This window comes from Pempheris klunzingeri, chromosome 12 (genome assembly GCF_042242105.1).
Source record: "Pempheris klunzingeri isolate RE-2024b chromosome 12, fPemKlu1.hap1, whole genome shotgun sequence".
NCBI lineage: Eukaryota > Metazoa > Chordata > Actinopteri > Acropomatiformes > Pempheridae > Pempheris > Pempheris klunzingeri.
The window spans coordinates 13,071,912-13,091,753 of record NC_092023.1 but is presented as its reverse complement, the minus strand read 5'-3'; the positions used below and the strand labels follow the sequence as shown (position 1 = coordinate 13,091,753).

The window sequence follows — 19,842 nt, the reverse complement described above, 5'->3', positions numbered from 1 at the left end:
GGTGCTACTGCAAGTGAAAGATGGACAGATGCATGGATGGTAAGTTAGAAAACAAGATAACTTTCTTCCTTTGATGTGTTCTTCCAGGCCTTTCCAGGTAACAGCAATGCAGACAGTGTGGTCCAGCACAAGCTCCAGCACCCAGTGATCGCTCGCTATGTCCGCCTGATCCCCCTGGACTGGAATCCTAATGGTCGGATTGGACTCAGACTGGAGACCTATGGATGTCCTTACAGTGAGTTTGAAAAAAAAATCCACTTATAGGCATAAACTGAAAACATGAGCAATCAGACATATGTTCATTATGGATGACCCTCTATTACAGTAAATGTGATACATCATGGCAGTTCCATAATCTAAGATGGGATTCACAATATTTTATTTAAATGAATGGATTTGTTCCCTCATCCACCTCATCTGTATCCTTTGGCATTTTTATCGGCTCCTCAAAGGAAAGGACGGTGACGTGCAACATGCTCCTGAATTAACTGGTGTTTCCTCCTTTTTGATGTATCTATTGTGGTGAGACATGGGTGCTTACATGAATATACCATAATGTTCTTGTAGAAAAATCTGTTTCCATTTGCCCTTTTTGCATCCTCAATTTATCGACACAGAAACATGCATCTCACTCAAGCATAAAGTTAAATTCAAAATGTGCTTGTAAAGATGGGTGGAAACACACCTTATATGTATTAATCATATACTAATGTGAGATGCAGCAGATGGTGGAGGAGGCAGCAGATCAGGGCTCGGTTAACAAACATACAGCGGGAGCCCACCTGCCACCTGCCGGACAGGTGAGGAATGGGGAGAAAAACCAGAAACAACTTGGAAAAAGAAACGTGAGGGCAGAGGAGGAAGGAGAGGACACTCGTCCGTTTGGCAGAGAAAGTCTCATTATGTTACATGAATGCAGGCAGAAGTAATTTGTCGGTGCTAAAGCCAGTGTGAAAAGTTAATCAGTTGAAAAGCAAGATTAAAAAAAGAAACAAACCCAGTCCAACTCTGTAGACAAAGGCAACGATAAATGAGAAAACTACACACTGCGTGGGTAAAACAGTGAAATTATACCAAAAGACATTTTAACCAGGCAACAAAAATAAAATGACATTGTGATATCAAACCTTGGAAAATAAGTTATTTTTGTAATATTGGTGCAGATTGGATGGTTGCTCTTAGCTAGAAGAAACTGGCTTTACTTTGACTCTTAGGATGCTGTCTTAGGACTTCGTTTCATCCAGAGAGGTAAAGAAGAAAGGTGAAAACATCTTAGCTCTTACTTTTGAATAATTTGAATTTGGGTGTTTGTACTGTTTCCAGCATCACTGTCAGCAGTAAAGGTTCAAATCCACTGGATGCAGTAATTGATGCATCACAGCTGACATTTCTAATTTGATGCTTCGATAGCGACACAGTGGGTGTGAGATGATAGCCAATGTTAGTGTATCATTTTCTTCAGAGTGACACGAAAAATGTTCCATGGTCTATAATCTGCTCCTCACATTCAGACAGCAGCTGAAATACTTGCTTCACTATAAAGTATCTGTCTACTTTCTTACAGGAAAACCGGCATTCGGTTCATGGCTTCTAGCAGAAATTTGAGAAAATAATCTGCAAATAGCAAGCTGTACAGATGTTTCATCATTCATGATAAATAACCTGAATAACATGTATGATACTGAGAACAAGTGAAGGTAATACAATGCAAAATATTTAAATTATATTAATTCATATTAAAATGGTAACTGTTATCATTGAATTATATACGTGTGAAAGCAGGATCATTTCACAGAAGCAAGAAACAATTCATGATCCATGTGCGAGGGCTGTCCCAAAATCAAAATATAGGATTCATGCTGTTAAACTTGAATTTACACCACTAATCTTTTACACACAATAGGAAAACAGGCCTATATTGCTAATGATGATTAGATTTTTTCATACATCAGTCTAACTCTTTAATTATTTTATGCATGAAAGTATACCTGTAATTTCTTCAATTTTATCAGCATTTAGTTGCAGTGGTATCCAGTCTGTTTATCATCAGTTGGAGAAGCAGAAAAATGATTTATGATGAAATCAGTTTGTTGGATCCCAGTCCTCTATGAACAATATGCTGTCAACTCTTGTAGAAAGAGACAGATTAGGGGAGAGATTTAAATTGATGTGTTTTGAGAAACAGCTGTGCAGATCTTTAAGGTGAAATACGTCTACCATAACCTGCATGACTGTGGACCTTCTGGTGTAAGCTTCTCCAATATTCACATTTATCTTATGTTCCATATGCTGCTGTTTAAAATTCTGCAAGCCATTTTCCATAATCCCTATTCAAGACATTAAGGATTGTTTTGACTATACATAATATCTAGTGTTAAAAGTTTGCAGTTCATTTCATACACCTAAGCATATGTTTGGGCTTTTTTGTTTTTCAGATTCTGATGTGGTGAGCTTTGATGGCCACAGCAGTCTTCTCTACAGGTTGAGTCCCAGGCCGAGGCAGATGACAAGGGAGAGTATCTCCCTGAAATTTAAAACCCTGAAAAACTCTGGGATACTACTTCATGCAGAGGGACAGAGCGAGCACAGCCTCACCCTTGAGTTAGAGAAAGGAAAGCTTCTCCTGCTCCTCCAAAAAGGTACAACAAACGCTTGTTTCTTTTCTTGCTATGTACTTATTAACTTTGGTGTTGTGAATTAAAGGGGTGCTCCACTGGTTTTACATATAAAGTCGGGTCTCCTCATCATGAACAATGATGATCATGTACAATTCAGGCAGTGAAAACAATTGTGTGATGTCTTCTGTAGCTCTGGACAAAGCTTTCTCTGAAAACTGTCTGAAAAACAAATGGATTGGGCTTCAGATTTCATTACAGATGGTGTGGAGTTTAAAAGGTGGTGGAATTTTAAGAAGGTTGAATTAAAGACACTATCCAGGCAAATGTAGGATCCAATATTTCTGGAGCTCGACCCATACAGATACTAAAAGTCTGGGTATTTTGGCACTCTTTTTGATCTATTTCCTGTGGTTTCCCCGACTTTATGGAGGTGCGATACTAAATTGCTGTAGTCCTCATTTTAATATATTTTTGTATATTTTTTTCATGCTGTTCATTTACATAGTGGTGAAATACTCACTGTACTATTCAGACAAGCTTTAGAGAAATATTTCCACTCGCATTCATTTGATTTATGCTTCACTATTCTTCATTTCAGTTGCATCTAAACTGCTGAGCTCATGTCCTACAGTTTATGCTGCTTCCACGCTCAGCTGCACTAAGTTCACATCCATCCATCCTGAAGTCATCTGCTTAGCAACACCACGTACAGGCACATTTCATACAAGACTGTCCTCCTAGCAGACTACTATATATTACGCACAGGGCTCAGAGGCAGGGTGGACCCAAATGCACAAAGCAAGACACATTTAATCTGGTGACAAACTCTTTAATACAATACTTACATGGACAAGATACTTACTAATTACATGGCATGACAATCTATGGCTCGGACAAGACAGTCTGGCACAAGACAAAGGGAGACGCAGACTATTTATACACAAGGTAATGGGGAACAGGTGGAAACAATCAGGGCGGGGCAGACAATCACCAAGGCGGGAAAACACACAAGGGCAGGAAGTCATCAGCCTGAAACGAGAGGAGAGTTTACTTTTCAAAATAAAACAGGAAGTGAGAGATGAGACAAAACACAAGTGAACAAAAACAACTTAACAGACACGACGAGACATGACACTATATTACCCTTGTGACTGCTGCTGCAGTTGGTGGATCAGAATTAGGACGACATAACATGCGTGTCTGACCTCAGAAGGGTCACCTACAGCGAACCATCCCAGAAGCAGTTTTATCGCTTCATTTCTAGAAGATATAATACCAGCCTCTCTAATCCCAGGCCATTGTGTGCCTGTTTAAAAATGAAAAATGAAGTTAAACTTTGAAACAGAGGTAACTGACTAATTTACACCTTCACCTGCATTGGATTTTCATTCATGTGTGCTGGCCTGGCCCCCACCGTAACACCCCATTATGACAGTGTTGTTCTCCCCCTAAGCAGCCAGTAGCATCATTTAGTAGGGGACACTCAGTTTCACTCTGTTTGCCTGGAGCTGTCCAAACAGTTTGAAAAAATATTTTGGCTTATTAAAAGGTATGCACTCTCTCCAAAAGCATCTAATTTCCTTGCTGCTATACATTCATCGTCATGTTTATAATTCTGTTGCTCACTGGCTCATCATAGAGCTCAGTTTATTTTTTCTGAAACTGGAATATTTAGTGAAAGTAAATATGCCAGGAAATAATGTTCATTGATGTTGTGCCTCCTGGCTGAAGGTTTGTAAGTGAAAGAATGAAAATTCAGGAGTTTTTCAACATGAGATAAGAAAAAGCTTTCCAGATATGAATGATGTACAATGATACACACAAGGAGTCACTGACATTAATGCATATATGTTATACTGTTTAGGCTCAATTTCAAGATCAGGAACTGATTTGCTCTCAAATGGGAAGACAAGAGCACCGAGTACAGTTAATTTACTGTATGTGTACACACATGCATACAGAACACATCAACGTGAAGAAAGGATCAGAGAAAACACAGCAGATTGTGGGATGGAGAGTTTTGTGGAAGTTGCAGAGTAAATGTGAAGGTTGGATCTGTTGAGTGTTCCCATGTGGTTAACTTATGACCTGGGGGAAAAGGCTCAAATTCTCCCCAAAGGAGCTGCCTGCGAAGCTCAGATTTTCAGGTAAAAGCTGTTGAAACAGAGAAGATTGATTTGTGGTTGTGTTAAAACCGCTTGGGCTGGAGGTTCAATGGCTATTGAGGCCTATATCATGTAATAACGGACTGATGGGACTGTAAAACAGTGCCAGAAATATGTGAAACGCACTACTCTGGATTTGCTCAGTTTTATTTGATGTGATTTTGGTTTTTCTCGAAACAAAATCAAGAATATTGCACATTATTATCAACACTGAGCTTTTTTAGCACTCATATGTACATAATCAAATGTTACTTCTGAAAATGTTTAAATCATACCGGTCATGTAGTCATTGACACTGTCTAGATAAAAGTAAAACACATGATGACTCATTCTAGATTGAGTCTGTCAACTCAGCTGTGTCAGTGAATGGTGGGCTGTGTATTGTGTTCAGCACTGCAGTATTGACTAACCATGTTGTTCTGCTCTATCTGTTGTGATTTATAAGACAGTGTCTCAGTTGTGTTCAGTCTTACAGGGTTGTAAATAAAGAGCTTAGCCTTCATCCGAGAAGCAACCGGCTCTTGTCAGAGGGAGCCAGCTGTGCTTAATTTTACAGCCCACAGCTGACTCATTCCAGTAACGCAGAGGCGACGTTTGACTGCAATGACAAGCTGATTAGCTGCATAGTCTATGAGGCTAAAATGGTCCTACATTTAGCCGCTAGGTCTGTGTCTAGTTTTGAAACACTTGCTTTTCCAAAAATTCAAAAACTTGCTGATGTTTATAAAGTTGCTGATTGTGTTGACTGATTTTGTAGACAGCCAAAAGTTCTGAAATGAAAAGGAAAAAAAAATCCAGCATCCGAGAGTGACTCCAGCAGCTCAAAGGCATTTTTCTTTTACACTTTCACAACTTATGTGCAATGATAGAAAGTTGAAACTTTACTCATCATTATGCACCTCAAAAGACATGAAAAAGGAACAGCTAAAACAACAGTGGAATATCAATGTAGAAATAACTTTTTCTCTTTATTCCTTTTTTTGGTCTCAGACATACAATATTTCAGATTTTTTTCCAGGAGCACTTGTTGTGAACAGGTTTATAGGTTGCACATTATGCTTGTGTTGACTGATTATGTGAACCGTCTCAATGATTTAAGCCGAAAAGAATAAAATGAAAACGCTGAAACAATTACAGCAGGCTGTCGTCTGATAAGACCTGTCAATGTCTATCAGCAAAATTAGATTTAGAGTTGCAGCGAAGAGCCTTAATGCAGAAGCAGGCAGCAGATGATTAGGTGATATTGCCTTGGGGAGCTGTCTGGAGTGATCTAACACAGAAACCTACAATGTAAAAAGAAAAGAAGGAACTTTTCTCTGGTAATAAAAACAGGAAAAGTTCTGAGACTTAAAATAAGTAAAAATGAAGAAGGCTACATGAATTCTGGGGACACCCACTGAAAATTAAGATGGCCTTGGTGATTGCGGGGATGACATAAAGGGAACTTATAGAACAATCATTATCGTAGGATCTTCTACACTGATAAAGCTAATTGGAAATTGGAAACAAAAAATACGTTGAAAGGGATTTTGATGTTTTTGCTTTCCTGTGAGGTATAAAAGAATGTCCTGAACCTTATTAAAACCTTACTTTTATAACTTTCCCCATATTTAAAGGTGTCCTGGTAAAGCCCATGTCCTTGAGGTCAAACAAACATGTTAACTCCATTTTCTTTCCTATTAAACATTTGCATTTGCAATTATTTCTTAAAAATGTTTACACATTGTTTACATCCATGTCTACTTGCTACCAGTCTTCCCCTTCCCTGCCTTTCTTGCCGCATAGTGGTGTGTCTTGGCACATTACTGCCAAAGTTAGTAGGACTGTATATTGTGTCACACAGGTACTTTGGGGAAAAAAGGGAAATTCACACGTAAGAAAACTGCTCCTTAGTTCTAGTAGTGGTCAAAAAGGACACCTTTAAGTAGATTTGAAGCAAGGGATTTTGTAGGTTCATCATATTAGTTTTAAATCTAACATGCAGTATGTAGATAGAGGACAAAACAGAAATAGTATTGCATTACAAGAAAAGAATGTATTGTCTGGTGTTTGCCATGTGCTTCTGAAAAAGATTGTGGTTCTGTGGTTGAGATATTGATAAATATTAATAACTTTTTTAGCATTAGCCAAGACCAAGATCTTTCCTGAGACTTAACCAGATGCTGTGAGTGCCTAAACATAAGTTTAATAATGCTGAGTTGAGAGCTGACACTGTCTGAAGACAAATGAAATACAATTGTACACTGTCACATAATATTTTGCTGATTAGATCGATATCAACATTTTCTGTGTTAGGAAACGCATTGATCAGAATCGTTTCTTCATCATGTTGCTAAACAACAACAAAAAATTGGACCGGCATTACGTTTATTTCTGAATGTAAATTAGTGCAAATTAGTACATTAGAAGCGTAATTTCAAGGACCAGTGTTGTGATAAAAGATCAGTAGATTTTCTGTTTGCCTTAATTTTCCTGTTTCTTTCTCTTTATGCCATCAGTCTGCTAAAAATTCTAAAAAGTAAAATAAAAGTATATTTCACTCTTTCCCCCTTTATCTCTTTCTGTTTCTTGCCCTCTCTAGTCGATCCCTCTGCTTTGCCAAGTATCTATCTGTCAGATCAGTGATGATTGATGACCGAACACATTTGACTCTGTCTTGGCTTCTGTCTGTCTCCTTTTCTCTCTCTCTTCATCTCCTTTCCCACACAGACAGCGTTGTCTCCTTTTCAAACAATAGCTAATTCATATTTAATGACCAAGTGCATTTAGTTCCGTCTTCACCTCTTTCTCTCAGCAGAAACTCTGCTCTGTGCCAACACTTTAGAAAGCACAGAGAACCAGCAGCATTTCCTTTGTCATTTATTTATGCCTTTCTACCTCTTTCCCTACTCCCTTTAGTGTTAATTACGTGTTTTCACTGACCTTTTCTGGTTCTATTTCAGTTTTAGATGCAGGTTTGGTTCTGGTTCTGAGATATGTAATGCTCAATAGAGAACTATGACACCACTGTACCAGTTAAGAGACCTAGAAAACAGCAGTTACTGCCAGTTCATGAGGAGTAAATCGGGATACAGAGCACACTTTGTTCCCAGAGAGCGAATGAGACAGAGTAGAAGTGGCTGCACTTCCTACTATGCTGTTGAAAATACAAAGATCTCACAGTAGGATTCTTTTTCTGAATAAAACATTAGGAACAAAACTGTAAGAATTGACAAAAGACCATTTCTACAGGGGGAACACATGTATTTCTCATATCCAGCTGACAGCCAGAAGAAAGAAAAGTCAGCAACCTAAAATAGTTGATGTCAGTATCAGTTTTCAATCATCTACACTGGCTTGTTTTACTTTAGTTTATCTAAAGAACAAATGCAAGATGTTGGCTTCCTAAAGATGTCAATATTCATCCTCTCATTTCTCTACCATCACACACCTTCATCTCACTCTTTATTTTCCTCCTGCTCTTCAGGCAGGAGCTCTTCTCCCGACAGCCAGCATCTTGTGTCCCTGGGCAGCCTGTTAGACGACCAACACTGGCATCACGTCGCAGTGGAGCATCACAGCACTCACCTCAACCTCACCGTGGACAAAAGCACACTGTGGGTGCAGATCCCACCAAGATTCACCCACTGGGACCATGACCAGGTGTGTTTGTATATGTGAACACAAACAGAAAAACACCCACTTCAGTCACAGTTGGCCAAATTTTATCTTTTCACCTTCATTCTTTTGTACGTGTTTGTCTGTGTGCTCGTTTTTCTCTGTACAGATGAGTGTGGGAGCAGACCAGGGTCTTGGCTCTCGGAGGTTGGTCGTGTCAAACAGAAATTTTCACGGCTGTTTGGAAAACCTTGTTTACAACGACGTGAACCTGGTAGGCCTCGCTAAACAAAACAACCAGCGGGTCACTGTGAAGGTAAACTGGCTCACAATGGCCCCACACAATAACGTATTTGTGAAAAGTGTGTGTGTGTGTGTGTTTATATTACCACATGTGCATACTTAGACATAATAGCAGTGTTGTTTGGTGGATTCCAAGGGGGCCTTCAGTTGGATCCACTGGTGTATCTCATCTATTTGAGGGCATTTTAAGGAGCATAAATAATAACTTTGGTCAGAAAAGAGGTTCATATGGATTTGGGTCCAACTGTTTGAGTCCAAGAACACATGTATGCTTTGAAAAAACACAGTGTTTTGGGTGTTGAGCAGCTTTTGCACCACAGACATGTCGAAGGCAGCAATACCACCATGTAGAAATAGTTTTATTATATAGAAGTATATTTTAACGATGATAACAAATACACATTATGATGGATTGCCCATTTAGGAATAATAATATATTATATTAATGGATTATAGTTATTGATGCATTAATGTGTACGCATCATTTCACTGTTACAGCTGGTAAATGTGGGGCTAATTTGAACTATTTCAAATACTGTCTTAATCCATAATAATCAGTGTGTTTGTGTGTCCGTGTGTGTGTTTGAGTGTACGCATACGTGCGTGTGTTTGCGGATTGTGTTAAGCCAAATGCACAACGCAGCTGATTCTCTACGGCAGCCTCCTCTTCAGTCTGCATCACTATACATCACTTTAACTACCCCACAAATAGCTGTTAGACTTGATCAAGTGTCTGTGTGTTGCATACTCCACTGAAAATGGGGATCTTGTGATGTAACATATCACCTTTGGTGCCCTGGCAGTGGACTTACTGCAATTAACACTTCTCAGATCTCAGATTAACACTTCTATGAGCCTGCATACAGAGATGACCAATTGCTCCCATAATTGCACCTTCATTCCTCTCTTCCTCTCTTTTTCTGTCTCTCACTCTCTCTGCCACCCCATACTTCTTCCATGACCTTAGAATGCTGTTGGGTGAGATTGATGCTTTCAGTTTGGTCTGTCTGTGCTTATTCTAAGCTCAGCTTTTATCATTATGGTAATACACTTGTGCTCTTTAGGGCAAATTTCTGATGAGATCTCTGTGCATCAGGGCACCGCCACGCAGCCTCAGAAATTAATTCATACTCGTCCGTTACCATGTTTCCCTTCTCTTGCTGTAATAATTTCTCTCCCTTCATATCTTTTTCCCTCTTTTTCTTCACCTATCTCAGGGCAATGTGACCTTTACTTGTGCTGAACCTGTTTTTGTTGCCGTGACATTCACCGCAATCCAGAGCTTCCTCTGGTTGCCAGGGGTGACAGAACCGTCATCAGTGGGCACGTTGGTGGGGCTTCAATTTCGGACGTGGAACAAGGCAGGGCTGCTGCTGACCTTTGATCTCCCAAAGCAAGAGGGTGTGGTCTGGCTGTACTTGGGCAAAGCCAGGCTCCATCTACAGATTCACAAGTCTGGCAGGGCGCCGCTGGAGCTCAGTGCAGGTCTGCATTACCCCAAACTTCCAACTAATTTCTTCACCTCAAGTGTCTCCCTTTGATTCAAAAATTTACAACACACACTCAACAGAGCAGAAACTGACCTGCCTTTTTAGTAGTAAGTCAACATTTGCTACTATACAAAGGTTACTTTATATATCCATTAAAAGTCACAGAGCTGACAGGACACACAAAAACGAATTTTCACAAATTTCCAGTAACAGAAACTATGAAATAAAATGCCTGACTGTGAGTGCCAGCAGGCCAGAAGACCAGAAACATCCATCGACCCATCTTGATGTTTGAGTGTTTGAGCCAGATACTGAATCCTTATCAGCTCCCACAGACATTGTTTTCAAGCTGAGCCTGACCTCTGACATCTGTGTGATGTAGTCAGTGCCTTTGTACTGTATCTGTGTGTGTGTGTGTGTGTGTGTGCGTGTGCACGTGTGCACGTGTGCACGTGTGCGTGTGTGTGTGTGTGTGTGTGCGCGTGCGTGTGCGCTCTCTCTCAGGTTCAGCTCTGAATGACGGTCAGTGGCACTCTGTGGAACTGATCTCCAGACGAGGACATCTAACTGTCGCCGTGGACGGAGAGGAAGGAGACTCAGCTCACGCCAGTCCCTCGTTTCTAGTTTCTACAGGAAGTCAACTTTTCTTTGGTGGTAAGAGAGTGAAAAACAAATGAACACGTGTAAACAAGCGTCATGCTGTGTTTGACTGGCTGACTGACGTCGTTTCCTCTCCTGTGCAGGTTGCCCTGCTGAAGGGAGCAGCCAGGAGTGTATGAACCCCTTCAAGACTTTTCAGGGCTGCATGCGTCTGCTGACTGTGGACAACCAATTGGTGGACTTGATCATGGTGCAGCGAAGGCTGATGGGAAACTACAGTCACCTGCAGATCGACATGTGTGGCATCATCGACAGGTCAGACTAAAAGCACCATTTGTTTGATGATATTTATCCAAGGGAGCTAATAATGTTATGCTAAGTTCTAAATTTGTTTGGTTAGAAAGACTTGTTTGGCACATATTGTTCTATATAATACCAGATGTCAAAAAAGAGGATCCAATAGTGTTAAAATTTTAGATTTTTTTTGTCCCTGTTTCTTTCTCTGTCAATGTTTTTCTGGAGGCTCTGTGATTCTCCGATCCTGTGAAATAGGGTTACATTTGGATTACTAGACAGCAGTGGATTGTATACAGAGGGTTCCAGCCTCAATGTTAGCCAAGACAATCCAGTTATTTTTCTAGCATCATATGAGGTGCAGCTTCCTCCCTCTGTGCATTGTAGATATACATAGGCAGTTGGATGACAGTTGCAGCTTAACGTAAATTTAAACACAATTTACAAAAATCCTGGTGCCTTGCTTTCGATTCACAGTATTGACCTCTTGTGAGAATACACATGCAAGGGACTAAAACTCTGTTGAACCAACATAGATATTGTACCGTGAAAAAAATCCATGAGCACTGTTGGACAGAATCAATATTCTAGACATTTCTGTATCATTAAATACTGGAGAAACAGTGGCCTCTAATATGCCTTTTTTCTCTGTCTGTTCTATTGCGCAAAATGTCAAGTCAAGCTCCGCTGTGTCAGTTTAATGTTGTGTTGTGTCTGAGCAATAACACATTGATCTCAGAACATGACATTAGACCTTTTTCCAGATCATTACAGCTCACTGGTATATGACATACATATTATCCTCAGAGCAGCTTTTGTTTCAATAAAATGTCAAGTTGAAAAATTGATTGCCCTTCTCCAACCCCTCACCTCCAACCCACACTGTTCTTTCCTGAAATAAGTGTTGCTTGACTGGTCATATGCACACTGAATTTATCAGTAGACTGACTTTGCAGCTCTGGAAAGAGACACATGTTTTGCAGGATATGAATATTTGCAGATAAGCAAGACAACAATGGCCAGCCAGAATTTATAATGCAGATATTTAAAAGCTCAGAGTAGTGGTGTAAATACAAAGCACCACACCTGCCTCCATCCCAACTTACTTTTAGATAAATGGAAAGCAAAAGCAAAGGAATTGGTGCTAAAAAGCAAACTTTAACATCTGACAAGCCTGCTGAGTAAGGCTTTTTCTAACAGTGAATTTCCCACTGACTAAAAGTTTAAAAATACATGCGTCTCTCTCTCTCTCTCCCTCTCAGTCTCTCTGCAGTCACAATTCACTGACCTCATTTCCCCTTCCAAGTATGTTTACCGAGTCGGGCTCCATTCATCCCCACCTTTGTTGCTCCCTCCCTCCTTCCTCTCGTTTGACTTCAACTCTAAAATTAAATTCTCCTTCCTGGATTTTGCGCTCCCCCTCCTGTCTTCTCCTCTCTTCCTTGTTTTGCTCACCACCCTCAGCCCAGGTCAGGCAGATTTTGCAAAAATGTGTTTCGGGTTCGATTCCAGCCCCTGGCCCTCTGGTACATGCCATCTCCTTTCTTTCTCCCCCGTTTCCAGATATACTATCCACTATTTAATAAAGCTGTCCATGGCCAACAAAGTCACTGCAGGATTGTTTTCCAGTCAGAGAAATCTTTGCAGAGCTCCCACAAACTCACTGCTGATCAACAGAAAAAACAGCTGCTCCTGCAGTAAAAAAAAATAAAAGAATAATTACCTGAAAGCAATATCAACAAATCTTTGATCCAATAGTACATATGCTTCACACACATGCAGTTACACATATGAACTCTTGGGGACCATGTTCCAACACAACCATGACTGCACACCATGACCTCCCTATGGAGGGAATGGAGAGAAGCAAGACAGAACAAAAAAAGGAACAAGGAACGATTTATTCCTCTTGTCTACATTTGCCTAATCAATCTCATATTCATACAATCAAGTGTACCAATCATTTACAAGTGTTGATTGTCAGAGAGAATCCTTAGAAGCCCTGACTGACAGATAAGAATGACATTATTTTGTAATTCTATTATAATTAACAAAGAAAGAACCACGGTGAAAGTAAAATCATGCCTTTGTGCCACATACTGGAACTCTAATGTTGCAAGCACAAGCACTAGTTAGACACTGAAAATGAGCCTCTACAACACAGGGAAAGATTCAGGGGGGTATTGGGATAAAATATATCTTTTTCTGTTAAATTCAAAATCAGAATCAAATAAGCTTTATAGGCGCGGCTGTAGAGCTCAGAGGTGAGCGTGTTGTCCAACAATTGGATTGTCCGCATGTTCTTCTTGGGCAAGACACTGAACTCCACCCTTCTCCAGAGGTAGTCTCCTCCGACTTAGATTGCTTCTGTATGAACGCTTTGAGTGGTCAAAAAGACAGGAGAGAAAGAAAGAAATGCCCAATACACATATAGTCCATCTATTTTATTAGCATGACAGATCAAAAATTATTTCCAAACCAGTACAGAATATTAATAACAATGAACACATGGATAGCAACAAAAACATACAAATATGCAAATATGAACTGTGATGTAAAATAATTCGATATATTTGAAATCCAATATGGACATTAACACAACATTCAAATTATCTCTGTCTCTCTGTGTGTATTAGGTGCTCTCAGAGTCATTGTGAACACGGAGGCAGCTGCAGTCAATCATGGAGCACCTTCCATTGTAACTGCTCCAGCACCGGCTACAGCGGAGCCACCTGTCACAGCTGTAAGGGCACGACGCTCTTTGTTGTTTAAAGGTCGCACACACACTGTATGGACTCTGTGTGTGTACATGTGTATGTTTGCAGTCATGTTCATATGTTTCCTGTAATGAGACAACCTGCTGCTTCTAACCTGAGGTCCCTGTAGACATTGCTGTGGCAGAAGGTCAGGCTGAGCTCAAACCTCTTTACGTCACTGTGTGAGAGAAACGGAGGGAGGACAATGAAGAGAGCGAGAATGGTTAAAGAGGAACAAATGTGGAAGAATGTTATATAGCTCTTCCATAAAAAGCTGTACTCAAATTTCAGCCACAAAGCTTTTGTTCTTTGCCTCTTCACCGTCCAATCCTTTTGAGTTTGTATGTACTTGTGGTTTTCTTCCAGGGAGATTTATTTAGAAGATCCAAACCATTTAATATCAGTCACAGACATCTTTAGTAGCTTTGTTTGCACGCCAAAATCTGCCTGTATCTTGTATCAAGACTTCAGTTTCAGGAATCGTTAGATATTTTGGGAGCTACATTTATTGCTTTCTTTTTGTTTGATAAAAAGATTAATACCACTCTCACATGTATCCATTAAATATGAAGCTACTGCCATCAGTGGGTTGGATTATCTTAGCATAAAGACTGGAAACAGGCAAAACAATAAGCCTACTTCAGTACAAAGGTAACTTCTAATTAACACGTTATACCTTGTTTGTTTAATCAGTACAAAGTTGTCTTGATGTTTATTGTGAACAAAATACTGAAGTTCCTATGCAGCGTTTCAACATATAGTATGCAAATGTAAGGAATACATACACATAAATGACTGTGCTGATGACGATGATGATGATGATGGTGATGATGATGATGATGATGATGATGATGATGATGATCTGTCTCCTCAGCGATATACGAGCAGTCCTGTGAGGCGTATAAACACAAAGGCAACACGTCGGGGTATTATTACATTGATGTGGATGGCAGTGGGTCCATCAGACCACAGCTAATATACTGCAACATGACAGGTAGCTGACACACACATCACAACACACACATCAAAACACACCATGCACGCACCCTCATGTCCAGTCCCCCCCACCCCCGTCCCTCACTCTACACCCTCCTCTCTCTTTCATCCTGCCTCTATCACTCAGTCCTGCTGAGTAAAGCAGATTAAGGGTTCAGTCCACACACAAATAGAAATGAAAAATGAAAAACACATGCTTTCTATTTGTCTGTTTCTTGCCATCAGAGGACAAAACCTGGATGGTGATCCAACACAACAACACTGAGCTGACCAGGGTCCAACCGTCACCCGGAAATAATCAGCACAAGGTTCACTTTGAATATACATCTGAGGAGGAGCAGTTGGCCGCCATCATTAGCCAATCGGACCACTGCGAACAGGAACTGACCTACCACTGCAAGAAGTCACGGCTCCTCAACACACCTGGTGAGTATGGCTGGTTTTGTTTCTGTGACATCATATAGATTATTTAAAACTTTTCAAAATAAGTGGGATCTGCGAGGGTGAAAGTTGGCTCAAGAAAAACAAATTTGTGTTGTTGATGAGGCAATCTACTATACAAATTGTGCTTAATTTGAGGTGTCCATTCCATTGATTTTACACATGATGGGTAGTGGCCACCTTTAAAACAGTTGTATTTTGTCACCATACTGTCTGTACACACAACATCTATTGCATGTCTGTCAATCCTGGGAGAAATGCAGTACAAAGTCTATGGCACACACCTGTGATATTTAATGATGATTAATGCTTATTTACACTCTGGTTAAGTTGGTGCTACTAGCTGAATGCAGTCTAGTACGACAGTAATAGATACATTCTAGCGTCATGAAGGATGTTTATTGCTCTGTAACTGTATTGCCTCATAGAGAGAAGTATTTCTGTTGTTTAGCCTACTGTCATAGATATAAACTTAATAAACTTATAAACTTAATTAGACACATTATAATTCCATGCAGAGTATTTCTATATGTCTTAAAAATGTCCGATGGTGATCCTTAACCATTACATTCTAGGCTTAGATTAGGGCTAGTGTTAATGTGGATATCAGGTATGTTGCAGGTATTGGAAAGGTCTCCAATGTAAGTAAATACAGTGTCCTGATAAGTGACAAAATGAGTGTATTTGTGTGTTGCAGATGGCCCTCCACTCAGCTGGTGGGTAGGAGGTCTGGGTGCTGGACAGGTGCAGACTTATTGGGCAGGGGCTCCACCAGGCAGCCAGCAGTGTGCCTGCGGCCTGCAGGAGAACTGTGTGGACCCCAAACACCACTGCAACTGTGATGCTGACCGCACTGAATGGTACGGTATATTTACTTGTATCTACAAGAACACAAGACAGTGATTTTTCACAGTACTGTAGGATAATAAGTCAAATGGACTGGCAGCAGGTGGTGTATCTTAATGGTCACGTTCACAAAGCTCAGTACATTCAGTAACCATATAAAATATTAGTTATGTAAGTTCATTGCGATGGATCCCTCCATGTTGCTTCATTTTTTTTCACTCCATTTCTGGTGGAAAAAATGAATAATGAAATGAAATGAAATTTTCATTTTACTCCCTGATCATCTCCTCTCCTCCTTTTTCGTTCTCTCTTGTCATTGATGATAACAACAAACTACCTCTTGTGCTCCGTCTTCTCTTTCTTATGCGTCTTCTTTTGATAGTGATAAAAGTTTTACTTTCCCCTTTGTAGTCTTAGATTCAGCTTCAGCTTCTTCTTCTTCTTCTTCTTCTTCTGCTCCTTCTTCTTCTTCTTCTGCTTTGTCCTTTCCCTACCTTCCAGGGCTAATGATGAAGGCCTGCTGACCCTTAAGGAGACCCTCCCTGTCAGATCTTTGGTGCTGGGTGACGTCCAGAGACCTGGCTCAGAAAGCGCCTACAGGGTGGGGCATCTCCGTTGTCACGGAGACAGTAAGTCCAGTCTACAGCCCTCAGTGCCACCTTGTAATTTAAAAAAAAATAACCCCTGTGTGTCAAGTCACGGGACAATGCTGACCAAGCGTTAGGAACATTTGAATAATGAAGAATATATGTGTTGCCAAAGCAGACTTGCAGACTCTGTTCTGCAGTCTACAATTATAGTTTCAAGACTATGATGTATAATTTTGCATAAATTTGCAGAAAATGTCTGGAATGCTGCATTTTTTGACAAGGAGACGTCATACCTCCACTTTCCCACATTTCACGGGGAGCTGAGCGCAGACATCTCCTTCCTGTTTAAAACCACTTCATCCTCTGGTGTCTTCCTGGAAAACTTGGGCATCAAAGACTTCATTCGAATCGAACTCAACTGTAAGTAAAACCTTTTCAGGTGAGATGTTTAATCCGCACTTCACTTAGATGTGAGTACAACTTGAGCAGGAAGGATCATCCTGGGAGTTAAAGTTTCCTCTGGATTTATCTCAGCTGGAGGTGACGGTCCTGCATGAAACTCCATTGGAGTTTTTTTAACGCTAAAAGTATGCTTTTCCAGCAACACCGGCATTTAGTTGACCTCCTATGGGAAATCACTGCAGTGCCATTGTTCTAGCCCACTGCAATACATTTCTTTTAGAACTACCGGAGTTTAGTTTTCTGTAACATTGTAGCGTATTGGTGTTGAAATGTCATTGCACTGTACCACTTTATGTTAGTTATCATAGTCGGTGCTCTTGTAGCTGTACTTTATGACAACAGCAGCTCTTAATAAAGAGTTGTATTGCTTTGATCTGCCATTCTAGCTGGCCTTGACAGAAACATAAGGTAGTGTAAGTCTTTATGATAATTATATAATACTATATGTTATATGCACAAATGACACTATGTTATGCAGGAAGTCCAGGTTACAGCTGCAACTGAATTGGTCAGTTCTGTCCCCTTGAATCAATAGCAGCGTGTTTGATAGTGATACATGAAGCTGCAGCTTTTGGACTCACTGGGAGGCTATTACATGCATATTTCTGAATTCATGACTTTGGGTCTTTGGGTCAGACTTTGGATATAAATATACAAAGACAAACTGTTATAATGATGATCAGTCAGTCCCACATGGACAGTGCTCAGTGCTGTGCGTTTCATGTGTGTTTTATAATCCACAAATAAAAACAAGATTTACAAATATGTACGAAGACTTGTGAGCAATTCCTGGTGTTCACAAATGCATTTTCCAATTTTACAAAATAATACAACTCAACTTGTGCAAATCTCAGTCAGACAAATGTCAGTATTTGTAGTAAATGTAGTATACATATATATATTTCCAACTTCAAGTTGACATGTGTTCATTGGATTTTGAGACTCTTCACAGCCTTTGATCCAGAAATGTTGATGTTGATTCCCAGGTTTTTAGTACATTTGTGTGGAATTACGCAGTGGGAAACATATAATGTGTTACAAATTACATATCATTTAATATATGTTTGTAGATTGTAATATGCATACCATAACTTACTCCTTAATCATCATACATAGTTGTAAATCTTTTTTATGATACGTACATTTTCCACCAAAACTGATACAAATTTCCCTCCATATATCCAACAGAAGTTTAGCTATGCAGATTTCTGCATTAAATGCGGTTAATTGTACACGAAAACACACTGAATGTAGCTGATCTTTATATCAAAGAGTTTTGTCTCCTTGCGGTTTTTAAGATTAGCTTACATAGTGTTTTATCTTTGTAGCTGATGGTCACAACCACAGCAGTGTGGGTGTCCAGAAGTCATTGCAACTGGTTGCCATGACAACTGCTCTTTAGTGTGATATCCTTGTGAGTTTGGTTGGTGTCGGTTTGTGTTTGCATCGCTTTAGTGATACATCGCTTTAGTGTAAATACATCAGTCATATCCAGCTCCAGTAGAGCTCATGTGTCAATGTGTCTACTGGCTTTGCTTATCTCTTTGAAAAATAAGCACTGTAGATTTTGCTTTACACATGTAGATAAACCCAATGATAAATTAGGGGATGATAAGAACAACAGCTGCAACAACTGAATCATACCCTTCAGGAAATGGGACAGGAGTGTGTGTAAACACCTTTGCATTTGTGTGTTGAGGCCTATACAAAGGGAACAAGTGAAGAACAGGCTGCCGGGAGATACAGAGAACAAGATTAATGGGTGCTATGGATTGTTAAATATGTACAGTAAGTCCTGATTTTCTTCCTCCTCTGACGTAGCCTCCACTGAGGTCCTCTTCTCCTTTGACGTGGGTAATGGCCCGTTGGAGGTTCATGTGAAGGCTGGTCTCCCTTTGAATGACAACAGGTGGCATCGCATTCGAGCTGAGCGTAACGTTAAAGAGGCGTCGCTTCGCCTCGACGAGCTTCCTGCTGCCACGCAGGAGGCTCCTGCTGACGGGCACATCCACCTGCAGCTCAACAGCCAGTTATTTATAGGTGCGTGCAAGTGGTTTGTCAGATTACTTCTGAAAATACTGAATATAAATTACATGGCAATTTTTGTATTGGTAACATAATGCACTGGATTACAAAAATAAGTATTGGAAAATATAATTTAAATACTTCTTTTTGTTGTTTTTACATATAAAATTTTTCACCTTATACAAAAAATCCATAAAAATTTGAATTCCACAAAAAAAAAATTTTATCTTTAAACATCTTAAAATAGTTTCACTGCAAATTAAATACATTTTGTATATTGCGCATTTGAAAGTTAGGTTAGTTTTTTTTTGTAAAGGATGGAGATATTGTTGTTAGGATTGGTGGGCGGTTTTGGAGAGGCTGCTGCTACTTGAACCTTTCATCTTGATTCATCACTGCTCCTTTTTTCCTCACTTGTCTAAAAAAAAACCTTATTATAGATGTGCTCTTAATGAGTTAGTAGCTTTGATGAAAGAAAAGTTAATATGGGAATTTCAAAATTACCATAGTTTAAGATGTAATCAAAAAATCTAATCAAATAATCCTTGACAATGTAACTAAACTCTAAGTACTCTTTTCAAATGTAACCTGGTCTGATTATAGTTGCTTATTTTCTGCATATGCATATCAGCAGCAGTGGATTTCCACATTTCCTTCCT

At 39.9% G+C, this 19,842-nt stretch overlaps 1 protein-coding gene across 1 annotated transcript in view; it reads left to right on the top strand.

Annotated features, from left to right (window-relative positions):
* Positions 1 to 19,842, top strand: part of LOC139210506 (contactin-associated protein-like 4) — a 58,226-nt gene that overhangs the window by 24,420 nt on the left and 13,964 nt on the right. Inside the window, exons 4-17 of the mRNA XM_070840508.1 lie at positions 88 to 235; positions 2,436 to 2,639; positions 8,250 to 8,425; positions 8,550 to 8,696; positions 9,901 to 10,168; positions 10,678 to 10,827; positions 10,917 to 11,088; positions 13,704 to 13,810; positions 14,698 to 14,817; positions 15,045 to 15,245; positions 15,958 to 16,120; positions 16,608 to 16,735; positions 16,946 to 17,116; positions 18,980 to 19,198. Coding sequence (XP_070696609.1) covers positions 88 to 235; positions 2,436 to 2,639; positions 8,250 to 8,425; positions 8,550 to 8,696; positions 9,901 to 10,168; positions 10,678 to 10,827; positions 10,917 to 11,088; positions 13,704 to 13,810; positions 14,698 to 14,817; positions 15,045 to 15,245; positions 15,958 to 16,120; positions 16,608 to 16,735; positions 16,946 to 17,116; positions 18,980 to 19,198 — 2,374 coding nt within the window. The remainder of the gene's footprint in view (positions 1 to 87; positions 236 to 2,435; positions 2,640 to 8,249; positions 8,426 to 8,549; positions 8,697 to 9,900; positions 10,169 to 10,677; positions 10,828 to 10,916; positions 11,089 to 13,703; positions 13,811 to 14,697; positions 14,818 to 15,044; positions 15,246 to 15,957; positions 16,121 to 16,607; positions 16,736 to 16,945; positions 17,117 to 18,979; positions 19,199 to 19,842) is intronic.